The sequence below is a fragment of the Telopea speciosissima genome, chromosome 6, assembly GCF_018873765.1.
Source record: "Telopea speciosissima isolate NSW1024214 ecotype Mountain lineage chromosome 6, Tspe_v1, whole genome shotgun sequence".
In the NCBI taxonomy this organism is placed as follows: Eukaryota; Viridiplantae; Streptophyta; class Magnoliopsida; order Proteales; family Proteaceae; genus Telopea; species Telopea speciosissima.
In genome coordinates, this window is record NC_057921.1 from 66,857,195 (window position 1) to 66,884,523 (window position 27,329).

General features: G+C 39.7%; 2 protein-coding genes and 1 long non-coding RNA gene across 5 annotated transcripts; 2 read left to right on the forward strand and 1 right to left on the reverse strand.

Annotated features, from left to right (window-relative positions):
• Positions 1-1,425: 1,425 nt before the first annotated feature.
• LOC122665254 (bidirectional sugar transporter SWEET4-like) lies at positions 1,426-15,946 on the forward strand. 2 transcript variants are annotated; one of them, XM_043861352.1, is made up of 5 exons: positions 1,426-1,545; positions 4,636-4,672; positions 14,043-14,421; positions 15,300-15,419; positions 15,716-15,946. In XM_043861352.1, exons 1-5 carry the CDS (start codon positions 1,503-1,505, stop codon positions 15,923-15,925), a joined length of 789 nt encoding a protein of 262 aa, XP_043717287.1. In that variant the 5' UTR covers positions 1,426-1,502; the 3' UTR covers positions 15,926-15,946. The 2 variants fall into 2 exon arrangements, with proteins under 2 accessions (XP_043717287.1, XP_043717289.1); XM_043861354.1 differs by lacking the exons at positions 1,426-1,545; positions 4,636-4,672 and adding exons at positions 13,651-13,767; positions 13,884-13,920.
• LOC122665255 lies at positions 1,635-4,259 on the forward strand. Its single transcript, XR_006333461.1, has 3 exons — positions 1,635-1,671; positions 1,781-2,159; positions 4,139-4,259. It is a non-coding gene; the product is annotated as an uncharacterized LOC122665255 (long non-coding RNA).
• Positions 15,947-19,127: 3,181 nt separating the features above from the next.
• Positions 19,128-26,674, reverse strand: LOC122665253 (protein MAK16 homolog A). 2 transcript variants are annotated; one of them, XM_043861351.1, is made up of 9 exons: positions 26,532-26,674; positions 26,249-26,358; positions 25,118-25,239; positions 24,918-25,012; positions 23,941-24,028; positions 23,717-23,851; positions 23,510-23,618; positions 22,719-22,855; positions 19,128-19,524 (listed from the first exon to the last, which is right to left on the reverse strand). In XM_043861351.1, the coding sequence occupies exons 1-9, from the start codon at positions 26,591-26,593 to the stop codon at positions 19,480-19,482; spliced, it is 903 nt and encodes a 300-aa protein (XP_043717286.1). In that variant the 5' UTR covers positions 26,594-26,674; the 3' UTR covers positions 19,128-19,479. The 2 variants fall into 2 exon arrangements, with proteins under 2 accessions (XP_043717286.1, XP_043717285.1); XM_043861350.1 differs by having other exon boundaries at positions 24,918-25,015; positions 25,121-25,239; positions 26,532-26,633.
• Positions 26,675-27,329: the final 655 nt, after the last annotated feature.

Below are 27,329 nucleotides of genomic sequence, written 5' to 3' on the forward strand. Positions count from 1 at the left end.
TCAGGTTTTCTGTTCCGTCCGGTTGTCTGGTTCCTCTCATAAGGGGTGGAAATGATTACTTAACCACACCTGGGCCGTGTGTTCAGGCAAGGGGTTAGATCGTCATTTTTACCCCCTTAAGAGAGGAACCGAACAACTATACCGGGCAGGGAACCGGAGACGATAATGAATATCCCTCCATTTCCCTGCCCGGTTCGTTTCCCCAAGTTCCTCCAATAGGGAGGAGAGGACCCCACCCGACCAGTGTGTTCGGGCAGGGAGTAGTGTGGTCATTTTTCCCCCTATTAGAGGAACTTGGGGAAATGTTCTGAATGGGTAACGATGAGATGGCATCGCAACCAAGTGCGTAACGATGAGATGGCATCGCGACCGAGTGTGTAACCATGAGATGGCATACCGACCGAATGCGTAATGATGAGATGGCATCGCGACCGAGTACGTAACGATTAGATGGCATCGTGATTAAGTGCGTAACGATGAGATGGCATCCCGACCAAGTACGTAACGATGAGATGGCATCGCGATCGAGTGCGTAACAATGAGATGGCATCGTGACCGATTGCGTTACGCATCACGATCGAATGTGTAACGATGAGATGGCATCATGATCGAGTGCGTAACGATGAGATGGCATCCAACGACCAATTGCGTAACGATGAGATGGCATCGCGATAGAATGCATAACGATGACATGGCATCGCGATCGAGTGCGTAACGATGAGATGGCATCGTAACCGAGTACGTAACAATGAGATGGCATCGCGATCGAGTGCGTAACGTTGAGATGGCATTGCGACCGAGTGCGTAACGATGAGATGGCATCGCGATCGAATTTTGTAGCGATGAGATGGCATCACGATCGAGTACATAACGATGAGATGGCATCGCGACCGAGTGCATAACGATGAGATGGCATCGCGACCGAGTGCGTAACGATGAAATGGCATCGCGATCGAATGCGTAATGATGAGATGGCATCGCAATCGAATGCGTAACGATGAGATGGCATCGCGACCGAGTGCATAACGTTGAGATGGCATCGCGACCAAATGCGAAATGATGAGATGGCATCGCGATCGAGTGCGTACACAACTATTGTTTGGTTTGTGGGATTTTGTTGTTTCACGCTGATTCCAAACAGTCTAGGAACGGTCTTTGGATTGGGGCAGCTGATATTATACGCCACGTTCTACAAAAACACGCGAAGATTGATGAAGGAAAGGAAAGGCAAAGGGGATATAGGACTAGGAGATGTTATCATACAAGACTTCAAGTCCAATAAGACGGTGAACCATCCTCAGAATGGTCATGATGGTATTTCAAAGATAAATGAGCCATGATCCCATTTCACGTAGGCCACCATAATCGTCCAAGATAAATGAGCCATGATCCCATTTCATGATGGTATTTCAGAGATAAATGAGCCATGATCCCATATATAACCATCTTCCCCTGTTCTTGTCCATGCTTCCTCTTCTTAGGCTCTCTTTCTTCCAACAACCATGGTTTCTGCAGAAGCTGCTCGAACAGTTGTTGGTATCTTAGGTAGGTGAATCTCATGAATGGGTTTGCAATGCTAGACTAGTTTTGTTTAAATTGGGATGTTTTTGACATGGGTTTTTGCTTATTTGCAAGAAACATAACTGCATTGATCTTGTTCTTGTCTCCAGTGTAATCCTAATCTTTCTCACTCTCTCTCTCTCTCTCTCTGTTTCCCTCTCTGTTGTTCTTCCTTTTTGTTTAAATGGTGGGTTATTTTTTTTTTTTTTATGGATTCTAGGCCAACTTTTGTTCAGATTTGGAAGAAAAGATCAATTGAGTAGTTCTCACCAGCACCATATTTAGCTACTCTTTTGAATTACATGTTGTGGATCGTATATGGACTACCACTGGTTCATCCACATAGCATGCTAGTTATAACCATTAATGGAACTGGGTTTGTAATAGAACTCACATATGTGATTCTCTTCCTTCTCCACTCTAATGGGAAGAAGAGATCGAGAGTGCTGGTAATGTTGATGGTTGAGTTTGGATTGGTTGCATTCCTTGCTGTTCTTGTCCTTACTCTAGCTCACTCTGTTGCTCGTCGTTCTCTTATAGTTGGAAGTGTTTGTGTCTCCTTTGGGACTTTGATGTATGCAGCTCCCTTAGCCGTCATAGTCAGTACTTTTTATAGCATCTTATATGCACATACACATACACATGCACATGCATGAACACATGTATGTATGTTTTTTATGTGCATGATATCCATGATTGGAATTTCCATGTACTTTTATTGCAAGCTTTTTTTTTTTTTGAAAATTTCAGATTCTCATGCAAGAAAAAGCATGGAAATTATTCGCTCCATTTTGAATTTTTTTCCTATCAGGTTTTATGTTCCGTCCGGTTGTCTGGTTCCTCTTATAAGGGGCGGGAATGACAACTTAACCACACCTAGGCAGTGTGTTCAAGCAGGGGGTTAGATCGTCATTTTTGCCCCCCTAAGAGAGGAACTGGACAACTATACCGGGCTGGAAATCGGAGACGATAATGAATATCCCTCCATTTCCCTGTCCAATCCGTTTCCCCAAGTTCCTCTAATAGGGACGAGAGGACCTCACCCGAGCAGTGTGTTCGGGCAGGGAGTAGTGTGGTCATTTTCCCCCTATTAGAGGAACTTGGGTAAATGGTCCGAATGCGTAACGATGAGATGGCATCGTGATCGAGTACGTAACGATTAGATGGCATCGCGATCAAGTGTGTAACGATGAGATGGTATCGCGATCGAGTGCGTAACAATGAGATGGCATCGCGACCGAGTGCGTAACGATTAGATGGCATCGCGATTGAATGCATAACGATGAGATGGCATCGCAACCGAGTGCGTAACGATGAGATGGCATCGCGACCGAGTGCGTAATGATGAAATGGCATCGCGATCCAGTACGTAACTATGAGATGACATTGTGACCGACTACGTAACGATGAGATGGCATCGCGATCTATTGCGTAACGATGAGATGGCATCACGATAAAATGCGTAACGTTGAGATGGCATCGCGACTGAGCGCGTAACGATGAGATGGCATAGCAACCGAGTACATAACAATGAGATGGCATCGCGATTAGGCTGCTTAAACGGTACAATTTTGGTAATACAGTATGTTTTTGGTACGGTACCAAAAATAGGTACCCAATACCGATACCGTACCATACCATTTAAGAATATCATTTTCAATACCAATACTGTACCATTTTGGTACGGTATAAAAATAGTATGAAAAATGGTATGGATTACGGTCTTGCTGTTTGTGGTGTGTGAAGTCTGAGAGTTGAATTATAATTTGTTATAAAAAAATAAAAAAAAAAAAGTAAAGTCTGAGAGTTGAATGCATAGATATTTAATGACATGTGATAGTGACACAAAACGTCTGATGGAAAAGTGAGAAAACATCTTCACTCTTCAGTCTTAATAAGTTGGTTGCCCAATGTATAAATATAATAAAGGCCGGATATAATTTCTTGATCTTCACAATGGGTCGCCTGCCTTTACATCATGAATTGGTATTGCGTGTTGAACACTTGAACTACCATTTCAACTTTCATTTATTTAAGTTTAAAACTATACACTTAAAAACGGTACGGTTTCGGTGCATACCGATGGTATTGTACCTAATATCGATACCATACTATACCGTGGTCAATACCATTTGACCATATCGTACCATACCATTTTTGCAATGGTATGGTTTGATACCATTTTACACGGGCGGTTTCGGTGTACACGGTTTCGGTACCAAATTGACACCCTTAATCGTGATCGAGTGCGTAACGTTGAGATGGCATCGGGATCGAATTTTGTAGCGATGAGATGGCATCGCGATCAAATTTTGTAGCGATGGGATGGCATTGCGACCGAATTTTGTAATGATGAGACGGCATCACGATCGAGTGTGTAACGATGAGATGGCATGACGACCGAGTACGTAACGATGAGATGACATCGTGATCGAGTGCGTAACGATGAGATGGCATCGCGACCAAGTACGTAACAATGAGATGGCATCGCAATCGAATGCGTAACGATGAGATGGCATCGCGATCGAGTGCGTACACAACTATTGTTTGGTTTGTGGGATTTTGTTGTTTCACGCAGATTCCAAACAGTTTAGGAACGGTCTTTGGACTGGGGCAGCTGATATTATACGCCACGTTCTATAAAAACATGCAAAGATTGATGAAGGAAAGGAAAGGCAAAGGGGATATAGGACTGGGAGATTTCAAGTCCAACAAGTCCAATAAGATGGTGAACCATCCTCAGAATGGTCATGATGGTATTTCAAAGATAAATGAGCCATGATCCCATTTCACGTAGACCACCATAATCGTCTGAGATAAATGAGCCATGATCCCATTTCATGATGGTATTTCAGAGATAAATGAGCCATGATGCCATATATAACCATCTTCCCCTGTTTTTGTCCATGCTTCCTCTTCTTAAGCTCTCTTTCTTCCAACAACCATGGTTTTGGCAGAAGCTGCTCGAACAGTTGTTGGTATCTTAGGTAAGTGAATCTCATGAATGGGTGTGCAATGCTAGACTAGTTTGGTTTAAATTGGGATTTCTTGACATGGGTTTTTGCTTATTTGCAGGAAACATAACTGCATTGATCTTGTTCTTGTCTCCAGTGTAATCCTAATCTTTCTCTCTCTCTCTCTCTCTCTGTTTCCCTCTCTGTTCTTCTTCCTTTTTGTTTAACTGGTGGGTTAATATTTTTTTTTTTTATGGATTTCAGGCCAACTTTTGTTCAGATTTGGAAGAAAATATCAGTTGAGTAGTTCTCACCAGCACCATATTTAGCTACTCTTTTGAATTGCATGTTGTGGATCGTATATGGACTACCACTGGTTCATCCACATAGCATGCTAGTTATAACCATTAATGGAACTGGGTTTGTAATAGAACCGGAGACGATAATGAATATCCCTCCATTTCCCTGCCCAGTCCGTTTCCCCAAGTTCCTCTAATAGGGAGGAGAGGACCCCACCCGAGCAATGTGTTCAGGCAAGGAGTAGTGTGGTCATTTTCCCCCTATTAGAGGAACTTGGGAAATTGGTCTGAAAGCATAATGATGAGATGGCATCGCGACCGAGTGCGTAACGATGAGATGGCATCGCGACTAAGTGCATAACGATGAGATGGCATCGCGACCGAGTGCATAACGATGAGATGGCATCGCGACCGAATGCGTAATGATGAGATGGCATCACGACCGAGTGCGTAACGATTAGATGGCATCGCGATCGAGTGCGTAACGATGAGATGGCATCGGGATCGAGTGCATAACAATGAGATGGCATCGCGACCGAGTGCGTAACGATTAGATGGCATCGCGAACGAGTGCGTAACAATGAGATGGCATCGCAACCAAGTGCGTAATGATGAGATGGCATCGCGACTGAGTGCGTAACGATGAGATGGCATCGTGACCGACTGCGTAAAAATGAGATGGCATCGCAACAGAGTGCATAACGATGAGATGGCATCACGATCAAGTGCGTAACGATGAGATGGCATGTGCGTAACGATGAGATGGCATTACGATAGAATGTGTAACGATGAGATGGCATCGTGACTGAGTGCGTAACGATGAGATACCATCGCAACCGAGTACGTAACAATGAGATGGCATCGCGATCGAGTGCGTAACATTGAGATGGCATCGCGACCGAGTGTGTAACGATGAGATGACATCGCGATCGAATGCGTAACGATGAGATGGCATCGCGATCGAGTGCGTAGCGATGAGATGGCACCGTGACCGAATTTTGTAGCGATGAGATGGCATCACGACCGAGTGTGTAACGATGAGATGGCATCGCGACCGAGTGCGTAACGATGAGATGGCATCGCGATCGAATGCATAATGATGAGATGCCATCGCGATCAAATGCGTAATGATGAGATGGCATCACGATCGAGTGCATAACGTTGAGATGACATCGCGACCGAATGCGTAACGATGAGATAGCATCGTGATCGAGTGCATTCACAGCTATTGTTTGGTTTGTGGGATTTTGTTGTTTCACGCAGATTCCAAACAGTCAAGGAACTGTATTTGGACTGGGGCAGCTGATATTATACGCCACGTTCTATAAAAACACGCAAAGATTGATGAGGAAAGGAAAGGCAAAAGGGATATAGGACTGGGAGATGTTATCATACAAGATTTCAAGTCCATCCTCAGAATGGTCATGATGGTATTTCAGAGATAAATGAGCCATGATCCCATTTCACGTAGACCACCATAATCGTCTGATTTGGACCTATCTAACTAGATAACCCCCCACAAATTCCTAAACAAAACTTAGGTCACCCACTAATTCCATCTTATGCACCCCCCTAAGCATCTCTAAATCTCATTTAAATATAAATTAAAAACAAAAAATGAGTAACCTTTATTCTTCAATAGAAGTACAGTTCCCTGGCAGAATTTTTTTTTTTTTTTTGAATTTTACTTTCCAAACTGAGTTTCTCTTCACCCATGGTGACAAAGGAATCCCTTCACCATGGCCATCGGTACCTACGGATTAACATGGAGAGTGATAGTGATACAAGAGTATAATCACCGAGGGCAAATTTACATTTAAAACATGGAGAAAGGGAGAGTTAGAGTTTATGGCTTTGAGAGCCCATAAACGTAGAAGGGAAATTAGTTTGTCATCCTGACTACAACAAAAGGAGACATCACGACACATATCCATAATTTTCAAAAACAGGGTTAGAAGTGTCAAGGGCCAAGGAGCTTGGTTTGGAGATGGAAGAAGACTAGGCAATTTCTTATTAGAGCACCAAACTTCTTTCATCTTCAAACCTAGTTTCTTGGTTACTCTAATCCTGTGAGAAGTCCAACAAGTTCAGGTTCCAAATCGTGCTTAGAAGATAATGTTCCTACAGCAATCAAAACAAATTTGCCCTTCAACAAAATGAATGAAGACCACCCTGCTGGCCCTATGTCTCTAGATTCAAACCTTGCACAAATTGAAGAAAATCCAAAGTAGGTAAAGCTAGAAAAGAAGAAAAGTAAATATCCTCGTCCTTAATTACATCCCGGGAGAAAATTTGGGGTGGGGAGATATTAAGGTTGTTCAGCCAATGTTCAACTTTCCTCAACACTAACAGAGGATTAGGCTTACCAGATTTGAATAAAATACAGTTCCTGGTGTCCCAAATGAAGTAGCAAGTTAAAATAAAAACAGGAAAAAAAAAAAAAAACAATTCAAAGATGGCTTGTCAAGCTTGTGATTCATCAAAATACAAATGCAGAAATGTTCCAGTGAGAGGTGGGACATAAAATCAGTCCTCAAACCTAAAGGACCAGCTGTCCAGATGTGTTTGACCCAATCATAGGAGAGGAAGACATGTCAGTGGGTCTCGACACAAGTGCCACAGATAGCACAAGTGGGATCGATCTGAATCAATTTCAAAATTGTATCCTTAACCGGTAACTCTAATGTAATACATGCCAGATAAAAATTTTAAATTTAGGATGAAGATTGTATCCTTAACTGGTAACTCTTTGATGTTTCCATGCATCTAGTATTGTCATGATGCCAACAATGAAGTCATTCTGTGTGTGCACCATACCTCTTTGGAATGTAAAATCTGGATCGGGGAAGTTGTGAACTGACCCCGATAAATATTGACCATCTTGTGATCGATCTGTTGAAATTCTAAAGGATTTAGATTTCCAGAACCCTAAAAAAGAGGAAAAAGGGGTAAGTGTTGGTTGTTTGTTTCCAATCTCTGTACAGGTTGAGGTTTACTGTCTACCCCTTTTGGCATTTTCTAGATGGCCTTTAAATTTCTCTTCTATTTTAGAAAGAATAGATTCATTACATGATAGAGTGGATGGTTACAGATTGTGGGGGAGATAAGAGCAGCCCGAAATGCTCTTGTTGAGGTAACATCAAGACTCCGGAGTTACTTGTATCATGAGATTTCTTTTTCAACGGATTTGTTACCACCTTCCATCTCAGCAACAACCCCAGCTGGAAGCATGTTTGGATTCGAGGCTGCTTCCCCCAGTAGAATTCCAAGTCGTGAAGGTTTCCAGGGAAGTGACACTCCTGCAGCCTATCAAGAATTAGTTAATTGAAAATTTCAGTTCCAAGTATGCTAGGATGAATTTGGATCCTCTACTGCCGAGCTGCTTGGCAAAATCGTGTTGTTCTGACACGGGGTTACGTGCAATGTCCGCCTTACCCCTACCCAAACGCCTTCGACAATAGAGGATCTGGATCCAACTAGGATATCATTTCAGTCCTTACAAAATCCTTATGCATTGTGCTGTGCGATTCCAGAAAATACTGATGAAAGGATTTCATGCTTCAGTGGAATCGATTAAGATTTTTCTGAAATGTTATTTCAAATATTTTAAAAATTTTCTCTATTGTTTAAGCGTACTGCCTCCGTCCCACAAAGATAATCTCATAATCCTGTTCGAGGTTTTTCACTTTCCCAAATTGTCTGTCCATTTTAAAAACCAAGATATGAAATTTTGTTGAATTCTCTATAGTGTCCCTATTTAATCATCCACTCATTTAGTCTAATTCACTTGTCATCATGGTAAAAAAAAAAAGGTTTAGGAAACAAACACAGATTAATTAAGAAAGTTACTTGCATCGATTCGGGTCCTCTGTAGCCCAACACACAGGTTGTGTGTAGGGCTGCGTACTTGAGCACACAGGGTCATCGGATGGTGCGTTACACACTGTGTCGCACTACAGAGGAGCCCAACGCTACTTGCATGCACTCGGCCACACATTGTAAGAGTAACTGAAGGCCGTCTAATTTTTTGATACTTGTCGGTAATCAATAAGGTGCGGCTTCCACCTCTATTACCATGGACCATGATGCCCATGGGGATGGGTCAAAAAGCAAAGGAGGGTATTTTTGGAATTTGATCTATATGGGGGGTAATGACATTCCTAGGTTCGTGGGTTTTCCTTCTCATATAAGGTTTTAGGTATCGGTATCAGTATCCAATTGGCCATATTGTGACCAAAACCGATATGATATTATACATATCGTTGGTATCAGCCAAAAAGAAGTGATTTTGTTTTTGTTTTTGATTAATTTAGACTGATCCCGGCCGATACTTGACTCGTGAACTAAATCTTCTACTAATGAATAGGCTGTCCAACTCCTTCCCTACTCCAAAGGCCCAAACATAGTTTAAAGAGCAGATTTTTTCGAACTTTTTTTTTTTAACCCATGGTTAAGATTCGACCTGATTGGCCTCGAAAATGGTATTTGGTATTTTTAACTTCATAGATAGGGTGGGATTAATGATGAATCCAAAAGCTAATCATAGCATCACATCACCGATGATGGGTGCAAAAAAAAATTTAAATCCGTTCTGGTTTCTCAACACGAACCCCATATTAGTGTAGACCCACTTTCTTGGGATCTTGGATCAAGTCTCAACTACACCTTGGGGGTTTGGGGGATTAAAGGTAAAAAAAAATAAAGTTGTAAGTGTTGGGGGTACGATGTCTTGTATTCCGTCACTTGCATTAGTGGGCTGATGCTGAAGTGCCGTTAAGAGGCAGTAGGGGTCGAAGGCTCCAAGGCCTCAATGAGAAAATTTATTTTAGGGTTATATATTTATCTCGTTAAAATTTCTTTATAAGGTTTCATTATAAATTTGTAGTGATGGTCCTTTCTGTGTAATTGATTTGAGAGAGGTGTGAGGATGAGCTGCTATAGCCATATTCCCCATTTATAGTGAAGCAAATCTCATCTCACAATAGACATAAAGCAATCTTGTTGAATCACGTAAATCCTTGTATGCATTATGTGATTGTTTATTTGTGATTTTCATTTTTTTCTGCATCGTTTTAGGTTTCCATTTTCTATAGAAAACATTAAAAAGAAGAACGTATTTGCGAAGGACCAAATATCATGAATAGATGCATAGACTTCATCCCTTGGGGATTACAAAAGAGAAACACTAATCTTAATTTTGGCCCTTCCAAAATACAAGGGAAAGGTGCACTATATAGAAGCCATATGACTGAATTAGAGCCCCAAATTCAATATGTGAAATGCTCCTCCCATCTTAATAGTCTGGATAAGTCCACATATATGATACATGGGGGAAATTAGGTTCAATAACTGTCTTTTGGTAAAGTAATATCATTGTCATCTCTACCTATAATTTTTTTTCCCAAAAAATAAAGGCCAACCACCACAAGGATGTCACAATAACTTTCCTTTTTATACAAGTATCTGAATTACCCTTTTCACTATTTGAAGATTTCCATTAGGGGTGTAAATGAATAACCGAAATCCGTTTCCGTTTAGCACTATCCGAATCCGTCCGAAAACTAAACGGATGCGGATACGAATAGGCTATATCTATCCGAAAAGCTATATTTACATGTAAACGGATAAAATATCCGATCCATATCCGTTTTGCACTATCCGAATCCGTCCGATAACTAATCGGATGCGGATGCGGATATAGCACTATCCGAGCCGAATCCAATCCGTTTACAGCCCTAATTTCCATCCAAACGACAAAATTCATGAGTGAAGAGATTCTTCCTCGTTGCGATGGAAAACTTCGGAAAACCTATCTTCAAAAGTGACATTTAGTGTCACCCACATGGTATAAGCATCTCACTGGTCAAAATATATCCTTAAAATGACAAATTTTTGAGAATTTGAAACCTGGTAATTATACTCAAGAACAAAAAAAATACGGTGTGGCTAAGATTTCTTATAATTTGCTTCCAATGGTTAAAATGCGGGCAAATGTGTCTCTGGTCAGGCACGCCTAGAGGGTATATGTTGATGGCCGGGCACATTTAGCTTTGCCATCTCTAAGGGCATTTTAGCAGTTTTGGCAGTTGGATATTTGAGTATGGTTTGGACTTGCCACCTTTTAAATTTCGTGTCAAAATTGAATCATTCATCGACCCATGTAATGACATATCCTCTCGTGTATGTCCATGCATTCCTCGGCAATCACTTGTCAGTCTTTAATATTTCAATACTCTACTATTCAATAGGCAAACTTTATTTAAACTGAAACTTGACATCTGAGAAGGGATTCTTGGGTCTACCGACCACACTATAATAAGGAAGAATTTTTTATATATACGCTTCTCATCCCATAACTTTCAGGTGGTTGTACCTAATTGGTATTGAGTTGGAAACTTATAACTTTCACAACGTGATGAAGGTTCATGACATCATCCTAGGGTTTCCTAAGACCCTAACCCTTATACAGTTTTAGTATGTATGTTCCTCAAAATACCCATCCAATACCCTCCCATCTCCCATGCGTATCTGAAGTCCCACCATTCACTGTGGCTTAAGGAAAACTCGATCCAAATATGTAGCATTAAGAATAGGTTCCCAAAATACCCTCCCACGCTCATCTAAAGCACCCCCCGTCCCCCGTGGTGAATGGTTTCTAAGTAAGGAAAACTGGGTCCCTTAAGAATTTACCTTTTAAAGATTGTTTAAGACTGTTTAATTTTGGTATAATTAATCACGGATTTCAATTTCATCCTCTCAGTCATGTTTAATATGCATAAAATGCAGGGAGCACTCCGTACTAAAATCAAAAGAACAAGAAGCAGCATCAGTTCCATGGTTTTAGATATTGAGATTTCATTGGCTGATTCGAATCAAAATCGGCTGTGGATGACACCAGTACCTGACCGATACCGAATCAGTGGTATCAGAATATGGGAGGACAAAATGGTTAAAAATAAAAAAATCAGTATTTTGAGGGGCAAATTGGTTCGATCCGGCCTGATACAACCAAGCAGTATCAATATCGATATTGATATCGACCAAGACTGATACATACGGGTACCAACACCGATGTCGATACCTAAGTCCATGATCAGCTAAAATATGAGGCTTTTCTCAGGAGTCTGGAGGAGTTAGTTAAATCTTTGAAATAGGAGGACAGGTACGGGTTAACTACCAAAGAAAGGAAAAATCCTTTAGAATGGTATAAATCGTTATCCATAACCCATATAGACAATATCTCTTAATGAACAATATTAGACAGAACCGTGATCTTACATCGATTCTCCTTTATTGTTTCCCACTTCCATATATATTTGATTCACAAGAGGTGCTCAAGGATGCATAGCCAAAAAAAAATTCCCCCACTTTACTTCAAGCCTCCATCACAATCACCAATTTCTCCTTCACGTGAAAGAGTAGAAAAAACCAAATCATCTACACAAAAAAGGCAAGAATGCATTGATCCTTAATACTACTGCCAGAATTAGTAATTCTTGCACTATCCAACTCTTTGATTTAGCATCGAATTCTTTCCGCTTATTACGGGTTATTGGTGAAGCCTGATTTTCGATTCAGATGTGTTGTTGGGATCTTCGAAGGACCATTTCGGACTCGAAACAATCTCGAATTGCCGGAAAATGGTGTACATCCTCGTCGGAGGCTGGGAGTTGTGTTAGGCTCGTCGAGATCTTCGAAATGGTATATTTTGGGATTTATGTTATGTTTTGGTCCGACCCTGTCCGGTTTGACAATTTCTAGGTCCAGGGGTATTTTTGTACTTCCTTAAGTTAGGGCTTCTCTATATAATATTCTTATCCCTGAGAGGATTGTATGAGAGGTTTTGTAACATTTTCAAAAGATAGTGAAATCTATTCTATTGCTCAGCCATAGATGTAGCTTCCCATCTTGGGGATGAACCACGTAAATCTCTGGTGTGTGTTGTGTGTTGTGTTCTTTCTCTGTTTCTCGTTTTCTTATGAAAATCACCATTTTGGGCATTGTTTTCTTAACATTAAGGATACTATAAATGTGTTCAATGTGTATTCTCGGAATAGATTTTGGGTCTAAAACACGTTATGAAGCAATAAAATAGAGATGAATTGAGTTTCAGAATGCGTTTTAGATCCAGAATTTATGCTGAGAATACATACCAAATACAGCCTTAAGCTATGTGATTATCCTGAACTCTTGTCTTTGTCTCTCTTTCTGTGTGTCTGTGAGAAAGAGAGAAAGAGAGAAAGAGAGAAAGAGAGACAGAGAGAGTCTTATGGCATGAACAGCAAGTTGGAAACAAAAGCAGTGGAGATGTCCAAAGACCAAATGTACCCTCATTGCCATCAAACCAATGTTGGAGCATCAGGGTCTAAACTTGTAAATTGAAGATGGATCTTAAAAACTCAAATTGCATGTCCAAGTCCACAGTAAAGCTATGAACAACCTACTTAATGATAATGATGTTAATGAATGATTCTCTATTTCTTTTGATACTTTTTCCCACTAAAAGTTTGGATAAGTATAAACTGAACAAAGACATAAATTAAGGGGAAAGAACTCTGGATTTCCACATAATTACTTTCTAATAAATGCTACTCTTGACAATTGGCTTATTTGCTAAGATAAACCCTAAAAGAAGGGTCACGATAACTATCTGAAACCTGTATAAGTTAGGTTTTTGAGAATCTTGAAGGCAGTGCCTGCCAGTGCCACAATTTCAACTTCCCCCATTAACTGTTCTTCTCTACATGTGTTCTATATTGTCTGCAGAAGCTAATACGTGCCTTAAAGGCTTCAGGTGACAATCACATTCTTAATCCAAACAGAAAAAATTTGTCCTACTATATATATATAACCATCTTCCCCTGTTCTTGTCCATGCTTCCTCTTCTTAAGCTCTCTTTCTTCCAACAGCCATGGTTTCTGCAGAAGCTGCTCGAACATTTGTTGGTATCTTAGGTAGGTGAATCTCATGAATGGGTGTACAATGCTAGACTAGGTCATGAATGGGTGTACAATGCTAGACTAGTTTGTTTAAATTGGGATTTCTTGACATGGGTTTTGCTTATTTGCAGGAAACATAACTGCATTCATCTTGTTCTTGTCTCCAGTGTAAACCTAATCTTTCTCTCTCTCTCTCTCTCTCTCTCTCTCTCTCTCTCTCTCTCTGTTTCCCTCTCTGTTTCTTCTTCCTTTTTGTTTAAATGGTGGGTTATTTTTTTTATGGATTTCAGGCCAACTTTTGTTCAGATTTGGAAGAAAAGATCAGTTGAGCAGTTCTCAGCAGCACCATATTTAGCTACTCTTTTGAATTGCATGTTATGGATCGTATATGGACTACCACTGGTTCATCCACATAGCATGCTAGTTATAACCATTAATGGAACTGGGTTTGTTATAGAACTCACATATGTGATTCTCTTCCTTCTCTACTCTGATGGGAAGAAGAGATTGAGAGTGCTTGTAATGTTGATGGTTGAGTTTGGATTTGTTGCATTCATTGCTGTTCATGTCCTCACTCTGGCTCACTCTTTTGCTCGTCGTTCTCTTATAGTTGGAAGTGTTTGTGTCTTCTTTGGGACTTTGATGTATGCAGCTCCCTTAGCCGTCATGGTCAGTACTTTTTATAGCATCTTACATGCACATACACATACATATGCACATGCACAAGCACATGCATGAACACATGCATGTATGTTTTTGATGTGCATGATATCCATGAATGGAATTTCCATGTACTTTTATTGCAAGCTTTTTTTTTTTTTAAATTTCAGATTCTCATCCATGAAGAAGCATGGAAATTATCTGCTCTATTTGGAATTTTTTTTCCTGTCAGGTTTTCTGTTTCGGCCGGTTTCCGGTTCCTCTCATTAGGGGGCAGAAATGACAACTTAACCACACCTGGGTAATGTGTTCGGGCAGCGGGTTAGATCGTCATTTCTACCCCCTATGAGAGGAATCGAACAACTGTACCAGACAGGGAAACTGAGAGGATAATGAATATCCCTCCATTTCCCTACCCGATCCATTTCCCCAAGTTCCTCTAATAGGGAAGAGAGGACCCCACCTGAGCAGTGTGTTCGGGCAAGGGGTAGTGTGATCATTTCTCTTTATTAGAGGAACTTAAGAAAATGGACCGAGCAAGGAAATGGAGCAGATAATGATCCGAAGAAGCTATGAGGATTTTTATTCCTACTAAATATGATGATGATGATGATGCAGAAACTGGTGATTACCACGAGAAGTGTAGAATCCTGAGAGGATAATGATCCCTCCATTTTCCTGTCCGGTCAGTTTCCCCAAGTTCCTCTAATAGGGAGGAGAGGACCCCACCCAAGCAGTGTGTTCGGGTAGGGGTAGTATTGTCATTTCCCCTCTATTAGAGGAACTTGGGGAAATGGACCGAGCAGGGAACTGGAGCAGATAATGATCCGAAGAAGCTATGAGGATTTTTATTCCTAATAAATATGATGATGATGATGATGATGCAGAAACTAGTGATTACCACGAGAAGTGTAGAGTACATGCCTTTCTCTCTATCCCTCGCTGCCTTTGCCAACGGCATTTGCTGGACTATTTATGCTCTCATACGTTTTGACCTCTTTATCACTGTAATTTTCTACTTTAACCCCCTCTCTCTCTCTCTCTCGGATCTAGATCCTCTACGGAGCGTTGCTCGTAGCGGCCTGAGCGGTGTAGATTGAACCACATGTGCAAAGACCGCCTTATCCGAGCGGGGGTAAGGCGGTCATTGTGCACACGGCCTAGTCTGCACCGCATAGGCTGCTACGGGCAACTGCGCTATAGACGATTTGAATTGCTCTCTCTCTCTCTCTCTCTTTTCTTTGAATGCTAAAAGTGCTAATTAGTTATTGTTTGGTTTGTGGGATTTGGTTGTTTCACGCAGATTCCAAACAGTCTAGGAACGGTCTTTGGACTGGGGCAGCTGATATTATACGCCACATTCTATAAAAATACGCAAAGACTGATGAAGGAAAGGAAAGGCAAAGGGGATATAGGACTGGGAGATGTTATCATACAAGATTCCAAGTCAAATAAGATGGTCAACCGTCCTCAGAATGGTCATGATGGTATTTCAGAGATAAATGAGCCATGATCCCATTTCACGTAGACCACCATAATCTTGGACCTATCTAACTTGATAACTCCCCCCCCCCACCCCACCCCACCCCACCCCACCCCGCCCCACAAATTCCTAAACCAAACTTAGGTCACCCACTAATTCCATCTTATGCACCCCCTTAGCATCTCTAAATCTCATTTAAATATAAATTAAAAAAAAAAAAAAACAAGAGTAACCTTTGTTCTTCAATTTATTCTTCAATAGAAATAGAGTTCCTTGGCAGATTTTTTATTTTTTTTTGGAGTTTTCCTTTCTAGGCTAGGTTTCTCTTCACCCATGGTGAAAGAGGAATCTCTTCACCATAGCCATCGATACCTACGGATTAACATGGAGAGTGATAGTGATACAAGAGTATAATCACCGAGGGCAAATTTACATTTAAACATGGAGAAAGGGAGAGTTAGAGTTTATGGCCTTGAGAACCCAAACACGTAAAAGGGAAATTACTTTGTCATCCTGACTACAACAAAAGGAGACATCCCTAGACATATCCACAATTTTAAAACACAAGATTAGAAGTTTCAAGGGCCAACGAGCTTGGGATGGAGATGGAAGAAGACTGGGCAATCTCTTATTAAAGCACCAAACTTCTTTCATCTTCAAACCTAGTTTCTTGGTTTTGCTCTAATCTTGTGAGAAGTTCAACAAGTTCAGGTTTCAAATCATGCTTAGAAGATAATGTTCCTACAGCGACCAAAACAAATTTGCCCTTTAACAAAATGCATGAAGACCACCCTGCTGACCCTATGTCTCTAGATTCAAACCCTGCACAAATCAACAGAGGAAAATCCAAAATAGGTAAAGCTGGAAAAGAAGTAAAGTAAATATCCCCGTCATTAATTATATCCTAGGATGAAATTTGGGGTGGGTAGATATTAAGGTCGTTCAGCCAATGGTCAACCTTACTCAACACTAACAGAGGATTAGGCTTATCAGATTTGAATAAAATACAGTTCTTGGTGTCCCAAATGAAGTGGCAAGGTAAAATAAAAATAGAAAAGTAGAAATGCAGAAATGTGATTCAAAGATGGCTTGTCAAGCTTGTGATTCATCAAAGTAGAAATGCATAACTGTTCCAGAGAGGGGTGGGACATAAACTCGGTTCTCAGACCCAAAGGACCAGCTGCCCAGATGTGTTTGACTCAATCACAGAAGAGGAAGATATACCAATGGGTCTCGATACAAGTGTCACAGATAGCACAAGTGGGATCGATCTGAGTCCATTTTGAAATTGTATCCTTAATCGGTAACCCTACATGTAATACACGCCAGAAAAAAAATTTTAATTTAAGATGAAGATTAAGTTTCCAAAAAAAAATTCCACCAAGAGGAAAGAGGTAAAATCAAGATCAAAGATTAAAGATTGATGGTGTCTAGCCGCCATCTTAGTGCTAAAAATTCCATTCTTGGTCAAGGTACACCACCAAGAATCAATATTATTAGATAACGGCACCTTTAAAATTTTGGGCAAGAGAACTGGGGCTGAATCCAGAATTGACTCCACATTCCAAGAGGATGAAGTGGTGAAGGAACAAACTTTCTCAAGATGAAGGGTAGAGGTTGTGCCAAGAAGAATGGTAAATCCAGGGATGGAAGGAATCCAAGAATCAGTTCAAAAGCAAGTATCATGGCCATTCCCAATTCTTTTCAAACTAAAAATTTTGAGTAAAGGGATGATGGATGTGATGTTGTTCCAAGACCATGAACCCTTTTTGGTGACCGTTTTAGGATCCAAGAGAGAGGTTTTGGGAAAGTATCGTGCTTTGAGAATACAGGCCCATAGAGCATTTTCCTCCGTAAGAAATCTTCATCCAAGTTTAAGAAGTAAAGCTTCATTGTGGGCCTTTGCCTTTCAAAATCCTAGTCCACCCTTAGTCAAAGGTATACAGAGATTTTTCCAGGCAATGAAAGACGATTTCCTCTAGTTTGTAATGCCTTCATTCCAATCATTTAGACAGATATAATCAATTTTATGGCAAACAACACTTAAAGGAAAATTAATACAACTCATGAGATAAGAAGGGATAGACGACAAAACCGATTGAATGAACACACGTCGTCCTGCATAAGACAGAAGATTAACTTTCCAAGAAGACAACCGATTATCAATTCTATTAACAACAGGAGAGAGGACTTTTGACTTGGCTCTGCAAGTAAACAACTTAATTCCCAAATAAATTGAATCAGGGTGCATCTCTGAGATTCTCAACACAAAGCAAAGCCGAGATTTCTCCAAATGAGGGACATTTTTACTAAAATGGATGCCACTTTTAGAGAAATTAATCTCTTAACCTGAAAGGTCAGAAAACAAATCAAGGACAGCCTTAACTGTCAAAAGGTCATCTGAAGTAGTCTCTAAAAGATGAAAATATCATCAGTAAATAATAAATGAGAAATCGCAAGGGCTGATCTGGCCACCTTAATACCTTGGTACAAATTCAGATCACAATATGTTTGCAAAAGCCTAGAAAGGATTTCCATTGCAGTGATAAAGGGACAAGGACTCACTAGACATCCTTGTCTTATACCTCTAGACCGACTAAAAAACCCGAATGGGCTCCCTTCCATTTTGACAGTTGACAGAGAAAGAAGTGGTTGTAATAAGTGAAAAAAGGATCTTACATCAGTCGTCCCCAAAACCCAAAAAGTTAAAAACAACAATAATAAAGGATCTTTCTATTTTATCATAGACTTTTGACATATCAACTTTAATAGCAACAAAGCCCAGCTCACCTTTCTTGCGGTTTAAAAAATGGAAAATCTCCAGCAAAATCACAATATTATATAGTCTTCCTGCCACTCAAGAAGAGTGTTTGTAATGACAATTTAGGGTACCATTTCTTTTTTATTCTGGGCATCAAGGTGATAAGAATCTCTTTATATCCTCCTGATCGGACCCTATAATTGGACTGAAGAAGGGTATTTCGGACCCTGAACAATATGCTGAGAATTAATGATCAACTAAGAATACAATCATACTAGGATCGCATCACATCACCAGTGTTTCTCACCTTCTCTCTCCTGCTTAAAACTTTTTGTCCTCCTTTACATGTGGACTACCCTGTTATGCCCCCTCCAATATTCCCATTGGCTTGGTGTTGGGATTCATCTGTATGCATGGAAAACCCTCTCCTTTTTAATGAAATCACTCATATTTGAACTAGTAAAAGTCTTAACAATATCAATTCCAGCTAAAATTCTTCAAAATGCTACATGTTTCTCGGAAATTGTTGTTTTGAATTTTTAATTAGCTTGACAATGTACCTGAATATTTCCACATACAAAATCCAAAATTGGGCGCCTAATTCATCCTCATGGTTCAGTAGGCAATGGAGGATAAGCATTGGCCATGCAGAGCAAGTGGGCATACTGAATTAATAGAAAATGAGCTAGCAAAGTTGTGAAGGACTTGGGCCCCATTGTCACAAGGTCTTGGGATCAAATCCCACCTTTTCTCCGGAGTGGTCAGTATTCGAAAGGAGTTTTAAGGAGGGGGTCTTGATTCTGCAAGCTCAATACAAGTTTTCTCACTGAACCACCTTCTGTCTTTCATTGGTATCTTCATGCTCAACCTGACAGAAAAGAAGAGTTGAGGATATCTCAGTCAGTTTGTAGCCATGATAGAACTTGACAAACATGCACAGCAATATAATCAAAGAAGATAACCAGTCTTTTGCATAATCTCCAGTCATCACGCACAGAGCAGACAATGTGTATGACCAATTAATAAAGCCCTCAAAGCGTGGAGAAAACCCAGGAATTATTTCAACTCAAGGCATTACCTACAACAAAAACCTGGAAAATGGTGTCATAAATTCCCTCCCCATCGAAACCCCCCCCCCCAAAAAAAAAAAAAAGAAAAAAAGAAGAGACAAGTGGGTGAGTCCCTGAGCAAAAATATACTAGACCAACGGAATCTTCCACTTGGAAGCTCAGTTGGAGTCTGATATTGATCACACCACCAATTCACCATCCAGTCGTGGAAAATTTTAGCTTAAAAGTACGAAATGTAATGGAAAGAATGGGAACCAAGGAATGAATTTTCACACTAGTCCAGCTAAAGATGCACAGAAATCCACCTAGAACAGAATTAATCGACATTCCACCACAAATCTACATAGCAAGAGGAAATTAATTCTTCAATGTCTAAACTCTATTATTCAATAAAAAAAAAGAGCATGTCCTCCTAATAAAGAAAAATGACTACACTCAACCCAATTTGAAGTCCTAACATGACTTAGAAAATTCAAACCACTAGAAGACCAGACAGGTGTGCTTGACTTCTTAACTGAATATATAACCTTTTCATAACTAAAGTCTTGATGTTTCAGAAGAAAGTCCAATAATTACTTTACTGATTTATTGTGCCTAAGCACAAGTTCATTCATTTGAAATTGTCTGCACCCATTTAGCATGATACCTCACCTACACCAGCTGGCCATCCAAAATCAACAACAAAACCAGCAAGAACTAGGGAAAACCATTTCCATCCACCATAAACAATAACTCTTCAACTGACACTATTAAATTATATCCTACTCCAATGACTCTTAATACCATTGCAAAAAAAAACCCAATGATGCAGATCTGAAGACATACATCCGTAGGTAGAAAGCCAACAAGAGAGGCCAGTCTGTGGCCTAACATGTTGCTGTTTTGTTTTGTTTTATTGCTTTCCATACTTAGTTTATTTTCAACTCTTTGTTTTGTTTAATTGAATCGTGGCCCAATTCTGGTCCACTGTTGGGTCAATCTAAGTGATTTAATTTTAAGTCTTTTAGTTAGCAATATTAAGTACTTGGGTCCACAACACTTACATGCAGGAATAAGTAGTAGTGTTATGTAAAGTGAGTCGGCTAGTGGGGAATTTCCCACTTTAAAATTCCAACTCAAACTTTGTCTTATTTCTTTACAAAAAAAAGTTGTGCGTTGGGGGGGGGGGGGGGAGGGGTTCAATAACCTTACCTATGATTTTGAAAATTGAAGCATGCTGCTGCAAATTGTCTTCTCCAAGTAGAAGATCCTTGTGTTTGATCAAGGAAAAAGGCATTGGTGTTTGATCCAATCGATGCCTTGCAGTGTGAAAACCGGGTGGATCCTCTACTGTTATTGCTCTCTTGCTACTGCTGCTGGTTTATTTTTTATTGTCACCTAATCTCATAGTAAGTTGTTCCTAGATTTTCTGCAATTAGAACCCTAGATTCAAGACTTTCACATACAAGGTTTTTTTTGAGACTAGGCAAACCAGTCACTCGATCATCCTGAAATTCTTACCGCATATTCACAAACCCTAAAACAGGAATCGATTCAAATCTGGTCCAGTTCTGTCTGACGGATTTGGATATATTTCTTATTTCCACATTATACCCCTACCTCTATTAAAGCCATTACTTAAACGGTTAGACCTTCATTAACCAAATCTGATTCTCTGATTTCAAGTCCAATTTAGGCTGCTGATATTAGGTTAAACTACATCTGAAATCAGTAACCTAATTTCACTTCCTAAACCCTAATTTCTGCACCAAAAATTACTATTCTACCCTTAATCGTATTGCTACTAGGACTTGACATTAACTCCACCTCTAACCAGCCGATTGGACTGAAACTTTCTGCAATCATTCCCCTCACTACCTTTTACTCGATCCAACCTTTCAGCCCCTTTCACCCATTTGATTTGGTGCTATTTGAAATCACTCTAATTCTGAACCTAATCCTTTGAATAAAGATCTTGTTTTGGCCACTGATTTGATATTCAAACCAGTACTACATTACCCAAACATGGTTTTCTCAGACCAACAACCTAAAGCCTCTCAGTTAATAAAACAGGAAACCCCAAAACCCTAATTACCAACAAAAATTTTTATCATATACTCTCCATTTCCTTGAGTTTTCCATGATCCAGCATCAACTTTTCTAAGGCATTAGGAGTATGGACTTCAATCTGGACTTAGAGAGGTCTGTACCTTTGAATGGGGGTTCATGGACTCCACAGATTACAGTGTCTATAGGTCTGTTGTTACGTGAAATCATTTCTTCAAGTTGCAAACTGAAAACAAATGATATACTCCAGGTTCCTAAGAATACACTGATCACTATGGTACAAAATCCTAATGGGTGTGAGGGAGTTAAGTCTGTTGTTACGTGAAATCATTTCTTCAAGTTGCAAACTGGAAACAAATAATATACTCTAGGTTCCTGAGAATACACTGATCCCTATGGTACAAAATCCTAATGGGTGTAAGGGAGTGAGGTAGAAGAGAGAAAGCAAGAAGGAAGAAGGTAGAGATTAAGTGGGGAGGGAGAGAAAAATTGCTCACCTTTTTTCCCACTGATCTCTCTCTCTCTTCAAAATGTTTTTCAATAGCAATTCTAAAGTCTAGCTACTTAAAAGTTCCAACTTTGCTAAAACAGGAAATGGTATGTCAACAGGACTCATAGCACAACCCTGTATTACCGGCTACAACAAGGCACAGACCTGCTCCCTATCCCAATAGGAAAAGCTGAAATCTAGGAACTATCAACCTATATTGGCAGAGAGCAGATTCGTGCTAATTGGATGGGCAGCAAATTATGTGCTCCAACCTTAAATGAAACATTTTACATATTTCTATTGTAATTTGGGTATAAAATTTACTTCTTTGTACCTCTATAGAATCAAGAATTCAGATTATGGATGGATATTTGTCCAACTAAAATATAGGTAATCATGCATAATGCATTCATAGTCCCAGAATATAGGATGTTAAGAATGTGACAAGATTTTTACCTCAACAAGTACCCTAGCCTTCTTTTTCAATTTTCTACCCATTTCATCTTTCTCAAGCTTCGCTGAACCCAAGCCTCTTCTTTTTCGATGAATTGTATCCATATCTTCATCATCTTCATCATCTTCATCCATGCCACCTGCATCAGGCATTTAAAAGACAAAGAAACACGATTTGTATCAAAGTGGTGATAAAAGAAACTGGTGATTATGCGACAACAAACCATATGACCCAAGATAGAGTGGAATAACTGAATGGGATTTGTGTAGCTGACCCACATAATTCAGATAATGCTTTTAGTTGAGTTGTAAGTGCAGCCGGAGACACAAGGCACTGTTAGAATTTGTGTCCAAGGCATTTAATAATTTCACCTGACCTCATACATATGTACAAAAGCTATATCACATGCAAAGATATTTAAGTCCTTTCAGGATGGATGGATGGATGGATGTCCTTTCACAACCGCAGGACTAGTTCTTAATCATAGTCCAATTAAAGCCACCAAACTCCTTCACATGTGATTGGTTGACCAATGATTTGAATCTAAAAGAACCAAAGTGTACGTTGTACAACACGTGTTCATGTAAAAGCACATGCACAAACAACAATAGCCTTATCCCAACTATAGCACATACACACTTGCACACGTGTAAAAAAAAAAGAGAACATGTGCAACAAAAGTACATGTGCAATTGTAATGCATATTTTTATGGGGAATGGAATGACAAATACACCCAATCCAAGGATCACAATAGGAACTATAGCTTTACTGCAATATCCAAACAGCAATTACCATAGCCATCAGCCTTGAGAGACTCATCAATCACAGGACCACCAAAATCTTCCATATCTTCTTCCTCCTCAAGTTCATCATAGCCTTCAACATATTCTATTTCTGGTTCCTGCTCAGCTCAAGTACAAATTGAAGGGTACTTATGAAATAAATAGAGTAAAGAATATAGTTTGCGTTAGTTAAGAAGATTGACTGCCTCAACTATACCATCTCCTCTTCTTCGTCACTAGCAGCCTGTAGTCCTTCCATATCAAGAACTTTATTGTATTCTTTAACAGGATAATTGTATATGTCACCATAAACTCCCTTCTTAAGACGCTCTAACAACTCTTTCTCAATACTCTGTAATAGATACACAAGTTCCAGCAACAAGTTCAGTGGAAATGCAAAACTGGAGAAGCACATTAGTAAGGCAATGAACAGACAATAACCTTATCCAAAACCGCAGCCTTTTCAGCTTTTTCTTCTCGCCTAGACTCTCTCTTTTTCTCTTTTCTCGGTGTTGTCATGATCTTTTCCCTGCAAAGACAACAAAAACAAAATCCATCAGGAAAGGACATTAGAAGTGGGGAAAGAAAGTTGTAGTTTCAAGGATGACCTCCACAAAAGTGAACTATGGTCAGAATAATCAAATCATCATAATCCAGAATCAAAATCATATGATTTGATTCATGTCCACGGCTAACAATTCAGAGAATCCCATAAAGATCACACTGGGATTTGAAGTTGAATAAAAAGATTCACAAATCAAAATGTTAAAACACTACAATGAATTGGAAGTAGAATTATGTCAACTCTGGAAACCAATAAGGCAGTGCCATCTTTGTGCGCATGTCTATGATCTTATTAGTCTAAGGTCATATTTAGTTCTCAAGGTATTTTGAGGTTTGAACTGCAAAAAAGATCAACCACTATCAAGGTTTTACTTAAGAGAATTCAATTCTCCCATTAATACCAATCTCTGCATCGAAGTAGGATCAATTAACTGCAAAAGATTCAAGCATTGGTGAGGATTGGTTCTTACTGTATAAGCTCAAAAAAAAAAGGAAAGAACACTAGGAAAAACCCCTCCCTCCTCCCCACACACACACACCTTTAAAAAAAAAAAAAAAAAAATAGCTACATTATATGCAATTATTGTTATGCTAGATTTAGTTGAAGTTTGAAAACTCTTGCCATTTGCACTACAATCCGGGATTCAATGAAATTCAAACACCTCTATGATTCAAAATCAGATTTTCAGAAAATTTTGTCTGATGGGAATTTTGGTGGCATGCTTCCAAATCATAATTTTCGAGTCAAGGTTTAATGTTATGGTTGTTGTGCATGGAAATATTGATCATGAAGGGTTTAAAAAGAATAATTTAAAAAAAAAAAAGGATAACTAATCCCATGAGATGTCACAAACCTCGTTTTCAATGCAAGCTTCCTCATGCGTATCCGCATTTGAGTCATTTTGGTGAGACGCTGTTTTGTTTTGTGTACCAGAAACTTAGGCCAATAAATCTGGCAAATCCATCATATATACAAATCAAGCATAAGTACATCTTCCAAACTCTTCATCCCAAAGGAAAATAATTTTTAACCATAGTTGAAGGTGAAGTGGAATACCAGATGCTTGTCAATGATTTCAAGTGCCTTCTCATAATTTCTGGGCAACTTTACTCTTTCCCATAAATCATTAGGCTTATGAGCCCTTTCTATAGTTTTCATATACAAATAAAAAATCCCTGTATATTACACCATGGTCAAAATACAACTAAAGTTTCAATTCTAAAAATTACTGTATGAAAGATAACACTTTCAGCATCCTATTTCTGGAACCACCAAAATGCAGATAAACAACAGTATATTATTTTCACGTGCTGCGTGTGTGTGTGTGAGTGAATACCAGTCAAATATATCAATGGTTCTGTAAATCCAAAGCCTTTGAGCTATTTGAGTGTTGTAGGACACAAAAAATGATGTGATCTAAATTCATCAAAAAGGGGATGCACCATCATCAAAGGAAGCAATACTTGAAAGTTTGAAATTTCAACACTATAACAGCTTGAAAATTTAGCAAATGACAAAGATAATCATGGGATCAATAAGATTAAATCACGAAGAATTCCACATTTCAAAACAAAAGCTTTGAAAGTAGCTGCAACACATTAAATATTCTCCCATATGAAATGTTTTAGGAAGTGGATGGCAGAAGCTCCCTGGGGAGCCCTAGTCCTGAGTAAAGCTTTGGGACTAGTGATGACAACTTTACGTACTCCTTTTCAAGATTGATTCCAATGACCCTAATGAAGCATCAGATTGGATTTCCAACATGCCACAATGTTATATATTGCGAATCCATCCTTCAGATCTTGTGACAGTGTAATGCTATTTGTTGGGTATAGGGGAAAACCATATGAAAGTATACATTCAAGCAGTCCTTCTCATTGACCTAAGATACATCTGAGAATAGCTAATGAGCTTCCATAATCTTTGGACAAAGGCAATGGAATAGCAAACACATTTCATATGGAATTCTATCACCTAATTTGACTAACTTAATTTCCTCAACGATTGTTTAACTCCCAATTCCCCACTATGGCAAATCTTCAAAACAAGTCGAAGATTAAAATCAAAGTGAGAAGAAGGTCCACCTCAAATTTTATGCAGGAGGGGTGATGAGCAGATGGGAATCCATAAATAATAAATTCAAAAGGAAGGGAACAAAAAAAACCGATTTAAGCAAGTTGGTACCATCATGGTCTCGGATGGTGGCGTATCGACTGTTGGCAAGTGGGCAAGAGCTTCGATTGCAAATACCAGTCACGTTATACGGGTTGCGACAGAAGTTCCCCGTTGTGAGTCTATAACCAATCCAAACAGAAAGAGAGTGAGTAAGAGAACGACATCAAGACGATAATCCCAAAAGGAACCAAAAAAAAAAAAAAAGGATTAAATAAATCGAGTAAAAATGAAAAAAGACAGACGTTGTTGTTGTTGAACAGAAAACGAATGGGTGAACGGCTTAATTACTTACTTTGCCATGAAACTGCAGTGATTGTGTCTGATGACTTGCCAAATAACCTCATCGTGCTGCATCTCGAAGGTTTTTTCACTTTAATGAACAAATAAGATATCCTAAAACCAGCTAAAATTAGAATAAGATAAGATCCCTCCCTCTATCTAAAATGGGGAAGAAGAATAATTTTAGCCCTTTGGGATTCAGGGTTTATGATGCTCTAACTTCCTAGCTTGGCTTAGGCCCGTGACGGCAAATTTTCAATAACAAAACCACTCAGTCGACGATGTCGCCGCTTCGGGCTTTTAGAGCAGGAGTTTCTTCTGCTTTGAAATTTTCCTTTTTCTTTGTTGAGTTGCAGACCTGTAGAGACTAGAGAGGACATACAACGAAACTTAGGTTTTGGGTTTTACACAGTTAGCTGATTAGTCCGGCTCAGTGAGTATGTTTTTTAGAGTTGGGCCATGGTTTTAAACCAGACCGGGATGCGGATGTGATGGATCAAAATCTGTCAGGATGGTGTCATGGTGACAAATAGGTCAGATTCGGCCCAAAAGTTGCCCTAACCCTAGATTTTTGCAGGGGAGGCGAGAATTTGGATCGCCCTGGATCGATTCAGATCCGAATCAGCCAATTCAACCAATCCGATCGATTTTTAAAACCCTTAGTTGGTCCATTAGAGGATTGCACCCACGGATTGGGCTCCTATCCTTGATGGCATCACCCAATGGGCCAATGAGGCATCCAAAGGTTGGGTTGTGCCACACACATCCCAATAGCTGATTGGGCGTGCATCGAGATGTGTGCGGCATAGCC